Below are 13,346 nucleotides of genomic sequence, written 5' to 3'. Positions count from 1 at the left end.
CTCACCTATCACCATCACACCTACCTTCCCTAGGCCCACCCCTCCTCTCTCTATTTATTTCCCAGCAACCTTCCCCCTCCCCTCTCTGAAGAAGGGTCCCAACCCTAAATGTCAACTTTCCTGCTCCTCTGATGCTGCTTGGCCTGCTGTGTTCATCCAGCTCCTCACTGTGTGTTGTCTCTGACTCCAGCATAGGCAGTTCTTGCTGTCTCCTAACCTATGCTCTGCCTGTTTTTCTGTGGAGGAAGTTAAAATTTGCCCTCAAGTTTCTAATACGTAGATTCCCTGTAGATTACTTTCATTCATGTTTCACTGAGCAAAGATAGTTTACCATAATAACTCACCGTAGCAAACTCTTTCAAGGGCCAGTCACTGAAAAATGTAATTCAACATTAACTTTGTACTTTTACTCCATGCTGTGGAAGTTTTTAATTATACTGAATGTTCCTTGCTGTATTTTTAAAAATCATATTGGGTGAACACAGGAATAAAGATAAACGTATTTTAATACTTATATTAATACTTACATTTTATGAAAATTCAATTTGAGTGCTTTGCATCAATAGTTTCTGTTGTTTATACTTAAAACTCAATAGGTGGAAGGGCATTTTTCTGTGCTATACATCTCTATAATCAATGACTCTATAAGGTGTCAAAGCTGTAACAAAACATCTAAGAGTGATTTTAAGGCTAAATCTCAATAACTACTAGCAGAATATCAAAATTAATCAGGGGATATTTTTTCTACTGATTATAGTGACTAGCACAAATAATTCAGGTGGGGAAGTTGCACATCCATTTGTCAACATGTTCAATTTTTGTCTATTCTTTTGTTTAAGACTTGCATGTTGGCAGTAAAGAAAGAAGAGCAGAATGTTATTTAAATGGATATACTGCTGCAATCTGTGGTCTAGATGGATCTGGGCGTTCAAGTATATGAATCACAAAAAGCAAGCATGCAGTGACAGCAAGTGGTCGAAAAGGGAAACAGAGTGTTTGCCTTTATTGCAAGGGGAATATAGCAAAAAGTCAGGAAGTATGACTACGTCTGTGCAGAGTCTTCATGGAACCACACTTGGAGTTTAGTTTACCGTTTTTATCGAATTACCAAAGAATTATATAATGTGTGCTGGAAACAGTTCAGGAAAAGTTCACTCAGTTAATTCCAATAACAAGACATTGTCTTCTGAGGATTGGCCGTGCAGGTTGGGCCTGTTGTTACTGAAACTCAAAAGAACAAGAGATCAACTTATTTGAATCTGTCAGATTCTGAGGGAGCTTATTTATACTGAGCTGAGGATGTTATTTCTTAGCAAAGTGTTTTCAAACTTGGAATTCTCTTCCCCACTGAGCAATTGAGATTGGGTCATTATATATATTTGAGGCTGAGGGAGACAGATTATTGTTTGTCAAGGGAAGTAAGGGTAGCGGATAGACAGGAAAGTGAAATCAGCTACAATCATACTGAGTTGCAGAGCAGCTCACATGCTTGAATTGCCTCCTACTGTTTCTATTTCTGATGATCTTTTTTGTGGTCAATTTAAAAATGGAAATTTGGCAGTATGTGCAAATGGAAGTGAAATTGGCTAGCTGGGTTGAATAGTTTGTTTCTGTGCTGTATATGCTGCATAATGTAACGTGCAATTTTCTACCAGCCTTCCCCTCATCTCCATTAGGAAGTCCTTTCCCAAAAGGTTCTATGTACCACTTTGTCCAGATAGAAGCTAATTCTTTTCTAAGTTCTGAAACTGACAAAAATGAATCTGAAAATAATTCAGCTTTCTCAAATCCAGGCTTTGTAGGCATACTGTCAATATCACATCTGCCTCAAGCCCACACCAAAATTTTTAATTTTGGAGTCTGCTGTCCCTAATTTCAGCCAGTAACTGAGGTTCCCTGAAAAGTGTCCAATTTCAATTTCAGCACCTTGATATACCGGATCACTTGTTGCTTAATATTATTTTACTCAGTAGCTTTAGGAGCAGAGTATTTAGCAATGTGTGCAAGTGGTACTTTTGACTACTGAAAGAACGTGCCTGTGGCAGGATCTTCTAAACTAAATAAGCCAATGAAATAGAACAAATTTAGAGTAAATCTGGAGAAAATGTTTTGTGTGAGGCAAAATAGCAATATTCAGATGGGTGAGGGGAATTTAGGGGAACTAAAGCCAGAAAGAACATTTTCACACATACAGCAACCAAAATTTGAAACAAACTTTAACTAAAGGAGATAAAGCAGCTTGATACTGTGATGGGGAGAAGAACTGTGGGTATTTGCTTTTGATTGAAAAAGCCTAAAATGAACTTTTCTTTCTTAGGATCTTGTGACTTCTGATGCAGATAAGACTACTTTAAGCCAAATAATCAAGATCCAAAGTTATATGCAGGTTTTCTGATGTGAATACATTCTGAGAGCAAGCTCCGTCGATGATTTCTAATTTTAACTTTGAAATTATGGTTCATTTTGGTTAGGAAACACAGAATTAAAACTGCTTAAAAGTCCACTTATGTCTTGCAGGAAGATAAAATCTGCATTCATTTAACAGAGATAATCTGCAAAATCAGAGGACACATGAATCATGAACAGGAATGGTGCCATCGTGGCAACAACCAAACATGTGAGGCAAAGACTGTGATGGTGTTAATGCATTCTGCTACAGAATAATGAAGGATGATTCCCATAAAGGATCCCATTACAGCAAGATCCTCTTATTTATCATGGAGATTTACCAGCACAAGACAAGAAGTCTACCCACTGTGCAAAAAGGAGGGAACCCAGTGGGTCCAAAGCAGACCATCAGGCTCTGGTCCGTTGCTTGGTAGATTGGTCTAGATCACGGTATATTGAGAACTAAAAAGATGTTCAAGATGAAATTGCACATTTGATAAAATGACTGTGTGCTACTTCAGTGTCAAATGTTCCAAAAGATCTAGAAGATTGTCTGATTCAGCAAATTTCTTTGGAACTTGAACAACATTCCTGGTGTGTCTTTGAAAGGCATCAGTTTTCACAGCATTGTGATTAACATTGTTTGAATATTCAACAACTTGAAAATAAAGTTAAAAACAGCTCCGTATGATGCTCAGAGATCCTGCATTGATCAAAGTGATTGTTCCATGTAATATTGAGATGCAAACCCCAACAATGTCACATAACACTACACTGGCAATGCTGGCTGTTGAGAACTGTTGCTCTTTCAAGCTCACATGACACAGATAAAATAATAATGTTACATACTTACATTTACATTTTCACTGTTTTTCACTTCTGCTGAAAGATAAAGAAAACGTATTTAATAAAAGGATTGAAAATGATGGGTTGAGGTTCCACCTGTCCATGAAGGAGTTCTACATACAGTGGGTAGTAACACTGGAAATATCTTTTTTCCAAATGGTTTATTGAAAGAATTTATTTTCTTTAGCACATGATGTTCAAATAGTCTGCCAACTACAATCAGGTTCATTAGTAGCCAATCAGCATCACAATGCCAGGCCAAAAAAGATCATTTAGAAATTTGTCATGAAATCTTTTGTAAATGCATTAGGTCCTGGAATTTGCAATCAACAGCACAAGTATGAACACGGATCGTAAAATACAAACATCAACTAATTTGATAGTGATCTTTGATTGATATTTTATTGTGATTAGTGTTACCAAACGGACAGGAAAGCAAAACTTGCATTTATTTTAGACGTTAGGACATTCTAAAGCTCTTTACAACAAATAAAGTATTTTTGAAGTATAGTTATTGCTGTAATGCAGAAAACATAACTGATTTAAATACAAGGTTCTATAAACAGCAGTGAAGTAAGTGACCTGAACATCTATTTCAGAGGTTAACTGAGGGATAAATATTGGCTTGGATACTAGGGAGCGCTCCCTGTTTCTTTGGAACTGTTAGAACCATCGATGGACAGGTGGAGCTCTAAGGTTAAATAACGTGCAAAATGTAAATAACGTGGAAACTTGCAGGACCCACCACCAACAGAATGATTTCCAAAAATGACAACTGAGCAGCAAGTGATGGTACAAGAAGTGAGCCAAATAGCCAGAATTTACCAACAACAATTGGCAATAACCAGTAGCTACTAATTTAAGCAACTTTAGGACACAGGCATGGATTGTGTAAAGATTTTATGCTAACACCATGCTGTCGTGATTCATTTCATTTTTGAAGTCTATTATTACTTGCCACCTGAAACAGGGAAACAGGCAAATTAGTAGGGAGAACACATTCGAGTCCCAAAAAGTTTGCAATGAACATAGTTGCCAACCTACCAATTTTAGGTATGGTTTTCTCTGGGTATCAGTACAGTGTTTTATGTAAAGGCAAATGATATCATTAGATTTAAAAGGTTATATAATGGCATGTATTGCTTATCTTACAATAATTAAATTTACCACAAAAAGAAATTGTTATGATGGACTAATTGTGTCTCCTTGCCCATCTCTGCACAAGTAGTTCAGAACGTTACGATGTTGATGCTCAGCATATATCAGCATAACTAGCAAGGGCTAGTTCTGACATTTCTTTTTTATATAATAGCTAGTTTTGACTGGTACTTCAATTCTCTGTGGGCACTAGATGCCCAGAAATACCAATTATTACTATTTTTACAAACAGTCCTCATATGGTGGTCAAGAGTAATATTCATTCTTTGTTCGGTTATCGTACAATAGTAATGATGGCCATTTTTGTTAAAATTAAAATTCTGAATCAAATCAATATGTTCAGATCACAGCATATTGAACAGAATTGTAAGAGTTTCTAAGTGGGTTCTAATTACAATAGCATTTTATAAATGAGTTAAAAAAGAGAAGTTATTGAAGTCCTGTTCAGTTGACTTTTTGCATTCTCTGTACATTTATGGACTTATTGTGTGCCAGAGATTTTTTTCTTTAACTCCAATATCCTATGTAGAAAAGGCACCAATTTTTATATCAGAAGAGAATAGGCAAGTTCCATTCAAAAATCTCCATCCATAAAGTGTTTAACAAGTTGTATTCAAGAAACAAAATTTTACTGGAAATCCTAAGAGTTGACATCAATGATAAAAGACAGCTATTAAGGATCTATTTTTAAGGCTGCTTTTTCCTACATTGGTATGCTTTGGCAACTATGCAGTTCATAATGAGAGAGGCAAATCTAGAAAAGCAGGGAATGACTCGTGATTATTAGTGTGTCCCAAAGCACTCCTGGGTTCAGGAAGCAAAACAGAAGGAGGAAATTACTAAGCACAACTTTTACCTGGCTGAGAGAAAAACTCTGAGCGTCGCCAAGAGTTCCGAACTGTGACCGGAACACTGGCAGTGTTAGGTGATTCTAAGATGGGTAGCAGAATAAAATAAAACAGGAAACAGAAATCATAAGCAAATGACTGAAAACAAAAATTTATTAAGTGGGTATTGAAATTACAAGAGAGGTTTATTTTTAGACATTGGCGTCTTAAATATATATAAAATTATCTAACATTATACATTATTCCAGCTGAATTTGACAAATAACCAATTGTGATCCAAAGATTTTGATGCAGAATTTACTGCCATGGAATTAGTTAGGTTTATGCTGCTTTGCATGCAGATCTGTGTTTACTTAAACCTATACCATAGAAATGTCAGGCTGTACCTCACTTCTTTTTTGGCTTTATCTGAGTTGCATTGAGTTTTTTGAAGGGTTTTTTTGCCACATGGCTTTGTAAGATTTCTCGCCATCTCATGCTAAACTCACATAATTAATTATCAAACTGCAATCCCCGGTTCCATGACATCTACCACATCTGATTCTAGGCCTATTTTACCACGCCCTGTTCTTGAACCAACACGCCATTCAGTGGATATCCACAAAAAAACTGGCATCCATTGCACCTATACCATTTTTGAAAGGCCACTGTGCAGCCAGATGAGTAATGGCATTCCAAAGCTCGCTTGCCTGTGAGCAATCAGAATCTGAACACTGAGAAGGGCAAGATGGCAGCCTGATTTTCTGATAAGGGACCAGGAAGTCCCCGTAGAGGACGTGTTGCAAAAGAGAGCAGTCATTTTTCCAGAGGGCTGACAGAGAAGGCTGTAGCACAAGACACTGACAACCGAGTGCCAGGTTGCCACCTGCATTAGTGTGGTCTCAATGGTGCAGAGAAAAAGCCAGCAGTGCTGTAAGAATGCCAATGATCTTCTTTACTCCTCCAGGCAAAGTGCCACACTCCTCTGTCTGCTACTTCACACTCAATCAAACTCTGGCGCTGTGCACACCTCCCTCACCCCGTCTCACCCTCCCCAACCTCCCAACTGTACTGCGTGGCTTCTGCATAACCTCCTTTAGTCTCTTTGCACCTTTCACCCACCTACACCAGCACTAACAGCCATGCCAGCCACTTCCACCTCATTTAATTCCTCCCTTTCTCTCATTAGGAACACAGGAACAGGAGTAAACCATTCAGCCCCTCGAGCCTGTTCCACTATTTAATGAGATCATGGCTGATCTGTGGCCTAACTCCATTGACTGACCTTTGGCCACATCCCTTAAAACTTTGCTTAACAAAAATGTATTCATCACATTAAAATAACAGGAGAAGACAGGTCACAACAGGGCACAGAAAGCCCTTTTGGGTGGAAGGGTGACATCATGAGCCTTATCAGCACCTACAAGCAGAGAATCCTGGCCCTCTCAGGAATAGACTGGGATTGCTCCGCTGGGAATGCTGAGACATCCATGTCTCACTGACCAAGTAGGTAGCACTCTTCATTCCAATGTACCTCTCACAGTAAGTAACCCTGCTGTTAGTCCTCATTCATTACACACCACTGTTAACTACTGGCTGTGGTGCCCGCTCGCTCACATTTTGCACGTGCAGCGAGCATCTCCACGGCCTCTGCGGAGAAATGACCAGCTCCCCAGAAGTTACTTCCTGGGTCTCTAAGGACAAGTATACCAAGGCCTCAGAGGAAGCATTGGCAAGGCTTCCCACCAGCCCAGGTGCTGTCATGTTTGTGGGAACATTAGTCATGAAAAGAGGGCGAACGCAATCATGTGAAGACCTCACCAATGACAGATCCATTGCTGGGTGAAGGAGAAATGCCCCAGGTCACTGGCATTCAGAGGACTGCCAAAGGCCAGGCACTTTCTCAGTGCTTCCAGTACAGTCTCACTCACATGTTTTGGGTGTTGCTGTTACATCACAACACACCTCAGAGGCTCACCTGCATATTCCTTAAATCCTATCTTGACAATGGATTCCACACATTGCCACCCAGAAAGCAAAGTTGAAACTCATCCCACAAAGTCCAGAGAAAAAAATACTTCAAAACTGGTCATCCAGAGTCAGCTAAAGTCCATGTGGGAGAAAGGACAGGTGTTACAATTAGCCTGGACCACGAATGGGAAAATGACAACAGATGAGGAAGAAATATTGGTACTTCAGAAATATTTCCTCAATACGATAAAGTTTATTTTGACATTTTTCTTTGGGAATTATTGGTTCCATCATTGTACCTTGATCTCAGATGCACAATTGTGAACGCAAGAACAGCAATATTTGCACAAAGGGATAGCAAGGCATGGAGTTGGATGAACACAGCAGGCCAAGCAGAATGAGAGCAGTAAGAAAGCTGACGTTTCAGGTCTGGGCCTTTCCTCAGAAATGTTTGCACAAAGTTGTTTTAACTGGTGTTTCACTGGTGAAACATATTAGATTCATAAGCCCTCACTTTAGAAATAGTTGGTCTCTAATGAAACTGTAATTATGATGCAAATATTGAGCATAATAAGAAATCTAGTAGTAGATCACTGCACTTACCTATTTCTACTTTGTACCATATAGCCCTGTCAGGTGACAGATTTTATTAGCATTTTTTTTAACAGGAGGCTGAGAAAAAGACTTGCATATATGTTTAAAAAGATTGTATTGTGACAAGGAATGGTTAAAATGTTAAAGAGTTATGCTTTGAAATTATTTCCCTTAAGATGATTATAGACTTTGTGGTGGTAGTGATGGCAAAAACTTTAGCATTCATACTCGTTATGTCCCTGAAACTGGCAACAGCTTCTGGTACCGCCAGTTCACAGTTAAACACAGAGGTTTGGGAGTTGCCGTCAGTAATGCTACATGAGCTCCTCCTGAGTGTGTGTAGTAAAAATTTCCCAGTGTTCAAAGTAATACAGAAATCAACATTCTGCCATGAATTAACTGTTGCACTTAGTTTCTTTGCAAGAACAGTTTAGAATGTACTAATGAAGTGCAGGGTGATATTCAATTAAGGTCATAGGATCTTTTCCCTTGGCTGGAAAGCCAACAAGGGTCCCATCTCAGATAAGAAAGTGTGAAGCTGGATGAACACGGCAGGCCAAGCAGCATCTCAGGAGCACAAAAACTGATGTTTCGGGCCTAGACCCTTCATCAGAGAGGGGGATGGGGAGAGGGCTCTGGAATAAATAGGGAGAGAGGGGGAGGCGGACCGAAGTTGGAGAGAAAAGAAGATAGGTAGAGAGGAGAGTATATGTGGGGAGGTGGGGAGGGGATAGGTCAGTCCAGGGAAGACGGACAGGTCAAGGAGGTGGGATGAGGTTAGTAGGTAGGAAATGGAGGTGCGGCTTGAGGTGGGAGGAAGGGATAGGTGAGAGGAAGAACAGGTTAGGGAGGCGGGGACAGGCTGGGCTGGTTTTGGGATGCAGTGGGGGGAGGGGACGAGCTGGGCTGGTTTTGTGATGCAGTGGGGGAAGGGGAGATTTTGAAGCTTGTGAAGTCCACATTCATACCATTGGGCTGCAGGGTTCCCAAGTGGAATATGAGTTGCTGTTCCTGCAACCTTCGGGTGGCACCATTGTGGCATTGCAGGAGGCCCATGATGGACATGTCGTCTGAGGAATGGGAGGGGGAGTTAAAATGGTTTGCGACTGGGAGGTGCAGTTGTTTATTGCAAACCAAGCGGAGGTGTTCGGCAAAGCGATCCCCAAGCCTCCGCTTGGTTTCCCCAATGTAGAGGAAGCCACACCGGATACAGTGGATACAGTATACCACATTGGCAGATGGGCAGGGGAACATCTGCTTGAAATGGAAAGTCATCTTGGGGTCTGGGATGGGGGTGAGGGAGGAGGTGTGGGGACAAGTGTAGCACTTCCTGCGGTTGCAGGGGAAGATGCCGGGTGTGGTGGGGTTGGAGGGGAGTGTGGAGCAGACAAGGGAGTCACGGAGAGAGTGGTCTCTCTGGAAGGCAGACAAGGGCGGGGATGGAAAAGTGTCTTGGGTGGTGGGGTCGGATTGTAGGGTTCCATCTCACTACTTTTACAGAAGGGCTGATAAAGCAAGTGTCACTCAGGCACTTAACTAGATAGCAGTGGGCCTTTTTTTTGGGATCAAAAGGCCCTGGTGACTGAAGTTCTGCCCAGCAGCAGCTGCTGGTCATTCAGTGCCACTGAGGAGGTAGTGCCTGCTGCTGGCACTAAACTCACCTCAGGTCTCAGATCATTGCTGCATTGTAGGCCACTGGTGAATAATGGCAGGTTGAGCTGAGGCAGGAGGGAGTGGATCACAGACAGTGGCAAGGCAAAGAGAGTGGTTCTCAGTCAGCTGTCTCCCCACTCCCAGTGCTAGATCAGGAATGAGGGCAACCTAAACAGAGGCTGGGCCCCAAGTAACAGCATGCAATGCCACACAGGTCTGCTTTCTACACGGTGAACCTCCTGTTAGTTGCTGGGTTCATTTCAGCATCTATGGGATGAGGCTGTTATTCGCCCACTTCAGTGCTTGTACTCGTAACTGGGGGCAGGAAGGCAATCCATAGACATTTCCCTCATAGATTCAATGGAGGTAGATGCAAAAAGGTCCCCACTGTCACCCTGTCACCCGATCACACGTTCACCGTCACCAAATCCACAGGGGTGAGGGGTGAGGGGAGGGGCATGCTTGGGATGGAATTAAATTCCATCCAAGTTATCTGAACTGATATTTGTGAACAGTTAATGAAATTACCATCATATTATGAAGAGATTCATATGGAATAACAAAATAGTTGCAAATTACTCTTCAGAATTACAAGTACTTTTAATTTTGCTTATACTTACATCAAATTATCTCACAAAATTTTGCCAATAAATTTAGCACTTCTAAGTGCATTGACGTTTAATGCAACTGCTTAAAAAAAAATTCCAAAGTCTATAACTTTTTATCGTGCTTTTAGCAGCTTCTAAAAGCCACCAATGCTGATGCCTCTCCAAGGTCTAGCCTGGATTTGTGGGCATCACTTTCCCAACAGTTCTGCCAGACTTTATGCCTCTTTTCAATGGGCCCATGTGCTCAGCCATGTTATCCAATGCTGCTTTGTTCCATGAAAGTTGATGTCGTACTAGAATCTCTGGGCTTGCCCTTGACAACTTCATCAAATGGACAGTCCTAATTTTGTGAGTATTTCCCTTCACGGTCAGAATCAAACATGATTGCCGTGTCACTGACCACATAATAGGCATAAAAGCTGTAAGACATTTGAATCCTGGCTGAGCAACTAATAATTCTCAGAAGGTAAACAAATTAAAACTGGCATATTAGTCGTATCGGGCTGGCAGTATACTTCAAAATAGAGGTCCAGTATGACAGTGAATTCATTTCCCTGTGTTACATTTTATTAATGTAACCTTCTTTCACTCTGTGGAAAATACCTCGCACCTTTTGTTTGAGAATCGCTGGTCTTGGGTGCTCAGCAGTGCACATGTGGCAGGGACCACACTTGACCATAAGATCATAAGATATAAGTGTGGAAGTAAGGCCATTTGGCCCATCAAGTCCACTCCGCCATTTAAACCATGGCTGATGGGCATTTCAACTCCACTTCCCTGTACTCTCCCTGTAGCCCTTGATTCCTTCTGAGATCAAGAATTTGTCGATTCGATCTCTGCCTTGAAGGCATCCAACGTCTCGGCCTCCACTGCACTCCGTGGCAATGAATTCCACAAGCCCACCACTCTTTGGCTGAAGAAATGTCGTCTCATTTCAGTTTTAAATTTACCCCCTCTAATTTTAAGGCTGTGCCCACGGGTCCTAGTCTCCCCGCCTAACGGAAACAACTTCCTAGCGTCCACCCCTTCTAAACCATACATTATCTTGTAAGTTTCTATTAGATCTCCCCTCAACCTTCTAAACTCTAATGAGTACAATCCCAGGATCCTTAGCCGTTCATCATACGTAAAACCTACCATTCCAGGGATCATCTGTGTGAATCTCCACTGGACACGCTCCAGGGCTAGTATGTCCTTCCTGAGGTGTGGGGCCCAAAATTGGGCACAGTATTCTAAATGGGGCCTAACTAGAGCTTTATAAAGCCTCAGAAGCACATCGCTGCTTTTATATTCCAACCCTCTTGAGATAAACGACAATATTACATTCGCTTTCTTAATTACGGACTCTACCTGCAAGTTAACCTTTAGAGAATCCTGGGCCAACACTCCCAGATCCCTTTGTACTTCTGCTTTACGAATTTTCTCACCGTTTAGAAAATAGTCCATGCTTGTATTCTTTTTTCCAAAGTGCAAAACCTCACATTTACTCACATTGAATTTCATGAGCCATTTCCTGGACCACTCTCCTAAACTGTCTAAATCTTTCTGCAGCTTCCCCACCTCCTCAGTACTACCTGCCTGTCCACCTATCTTTGTATCATCGGCAAACTTCACCAGAATGCCCCCAGTCCCTTCATCCAGATCATTAATGTATAAAGTGAACAGCTGCAGCCCCAACACTGAACCCTGCAGGAGATAAACAAGGATTTCTGCAAATTTTCCAACTAGTTAATACCTGCTACAGCTATTGATGACTAAAAATCCAGGAGAATTTATATAAATTCTTCGTAATCACCAGGACAAAATATCTGAGAAATCCTTTCAAATACAAGTTCATCACCAGTTATTTCAGAATGTCTTTTAATTCCTATCAAGTTCCAATTGAATAATATGAAGGGTCTCGACCCGAAATGTCAGCTTTCCCACTCCTCTGATGCTGCTTGGCCTGCTGTGTTCATCCAGCTCCACACCTTGTTATCTCAGACTCCAGCATCGGCAGACCCTACAATGTCTGAATAATTTCTGTTGTATTTGGGCCATTCTTCCTTCACTTCTAAAACAGATCTTCACACTTTGGATGTATATAACCTGAATCATTTGGTACCTACAAGTTAATTCTGCCAGTCATTTGGTTTGTTTTTAAAATTGGATAGTCGGTCACTCTTAATCCTAAGTGTCAGAATCACGCAGTCCCAGACCACACATGGCATTGGTCTGATCCAGTGTAAACCCCAGGAATGTAAGCAAGTGAACACAATCCTCTGCAGCAACAATATGATAATTTACAAACAGACCAGCTATCCTTGTAACTTAAGCTAGTTCTCAAATTGTCAGTCACAAAATCTATCAAGAGCTCAAAAGAATTATACTGCAATTTAAAATATGAATTCAAGATCAAATTTTGTGTTAAAAGATATTGCTAGAAATACTTAAGTGGCAAGCATTAAGTTTAATGGATGAATTGTTTTTGCAGCAAAAAAAAACACTTTTAGATTGCCATCTCATCTCAACACTTCGGTAATTTGATCTGAAAATGTTTTCTCGTCAGTTTCTTAAAAAAAGACTTTAAAATGTGTCTATCCATGTTTTTGCCCACAAACATTCCACCTTAATGTTTACAGCCTCCTCAAACGTCTGCAATCAGGCATGATTAGTGAAAACTGCAAACGGTGATTGCTTCTGCAGCCATCGCCAGTTTTATGGATGGGGCTGCTTATAGCATCATCGGCTCAAAACCAGTGCACAGGATCATGAAAACGCTGAACACAATTTGCCTTAAAATTAGGGAAATTCCGCCAAAACAATCATTGCAAAGTAGAAATTTTACTCCGTAATGTATCAATAAAGAAACAATTTTTGAAAAATTAATCACTGCTCAACAATGCAGCACATTTTCCACAGAATTTCTGAAGAAAATTGTTCGCAAAATTATTTTTAGTCAATTTTTACAGCTTCATTAATGAGTTAATTCGTAAATTAATTTACTAAACACTTGTGTATTTAAGATAATGGCACCTTACAATGCAACAGGCATGTTGTCCATGCTTTTTGATGTCTTACCTTGATGATTAATACCATCAACAGGCTGACTGTCCTCTATAGTCTCTTCCTCCACTTCACTTATCCTCTGAGTGGAATCAAATACATCTCCTCTTTCACCATGTTGAAGTGTCTCTGATTTTAATGTCTGTTTTGTGTTAAACACAATGAGTGACCTTGGCATTGCAAATATTAAATTATATGAGAAAACAACTGAGACCTAGTGAAGTTCACTTCCTGAAGTGAAAAACACAATTAAAGC

General features: G+C 40.7%; 1 protein-coding gene across 13 annotated transcripts in view; it reads right to left on the bottom strand.

The window, feature by feature from the left end:
- LOC125451149 (LIM and calponin homology domains-containing protein 1-like) overlaps nt 1–13,346 on the bottom strand; it is a 375,919-nt gene that overhangs the window by 37,863 nt on the left and 324,710 nt on the right. For 7 of the 13 annotated variants that reach the window (XM_048527931.2, XM_048527949.2, XM_048527976.2 and 4 more), the window contains 3 exons: nt 13,106–13,232; nt 5,249–5,323; nt 3,242–3,270 (listed from right to left, as the gene is read on the bottom strand). In XM_048527931.2, the coding sequence (XP_048383888.1) occupies nt 3,242–3,270; nt 5,249–5,323; nt 13,106–13,232 (231 nt within the window). The remainder of the gene's footprint in view (nt 1–3,241; nt 3,271–5,248; nt 5,324–13,105; nt 13,233–13,346) is intronic. The other 6 variants (XM_048527941.2, XM_048527984.2, XM_048527957.2 and 3 more) reach the window with 3 other exon arrangements.

This window comes from Stegostoma tigrinum, chromosome 1, assembly GCF_030684315.1.
Source record: "Stegostoma tigrinum isolate sSteTig4 chromosome 1, sSteTig4.hap1, whole genome shotgun sequence".
Classification (NCBI taxonomy): domain Eukaryota; kingdom Metazoa; phylum Chordata; class Chondrichthyes; order Orectolobiformes; family Stegostomatidae; genus Stegostoma; species Stegostoma tigrinum.
Note: the sequence above shows the minus strand (reverse complement) of the source record. Positions and strands in the feature narration are given on the sequence as shown.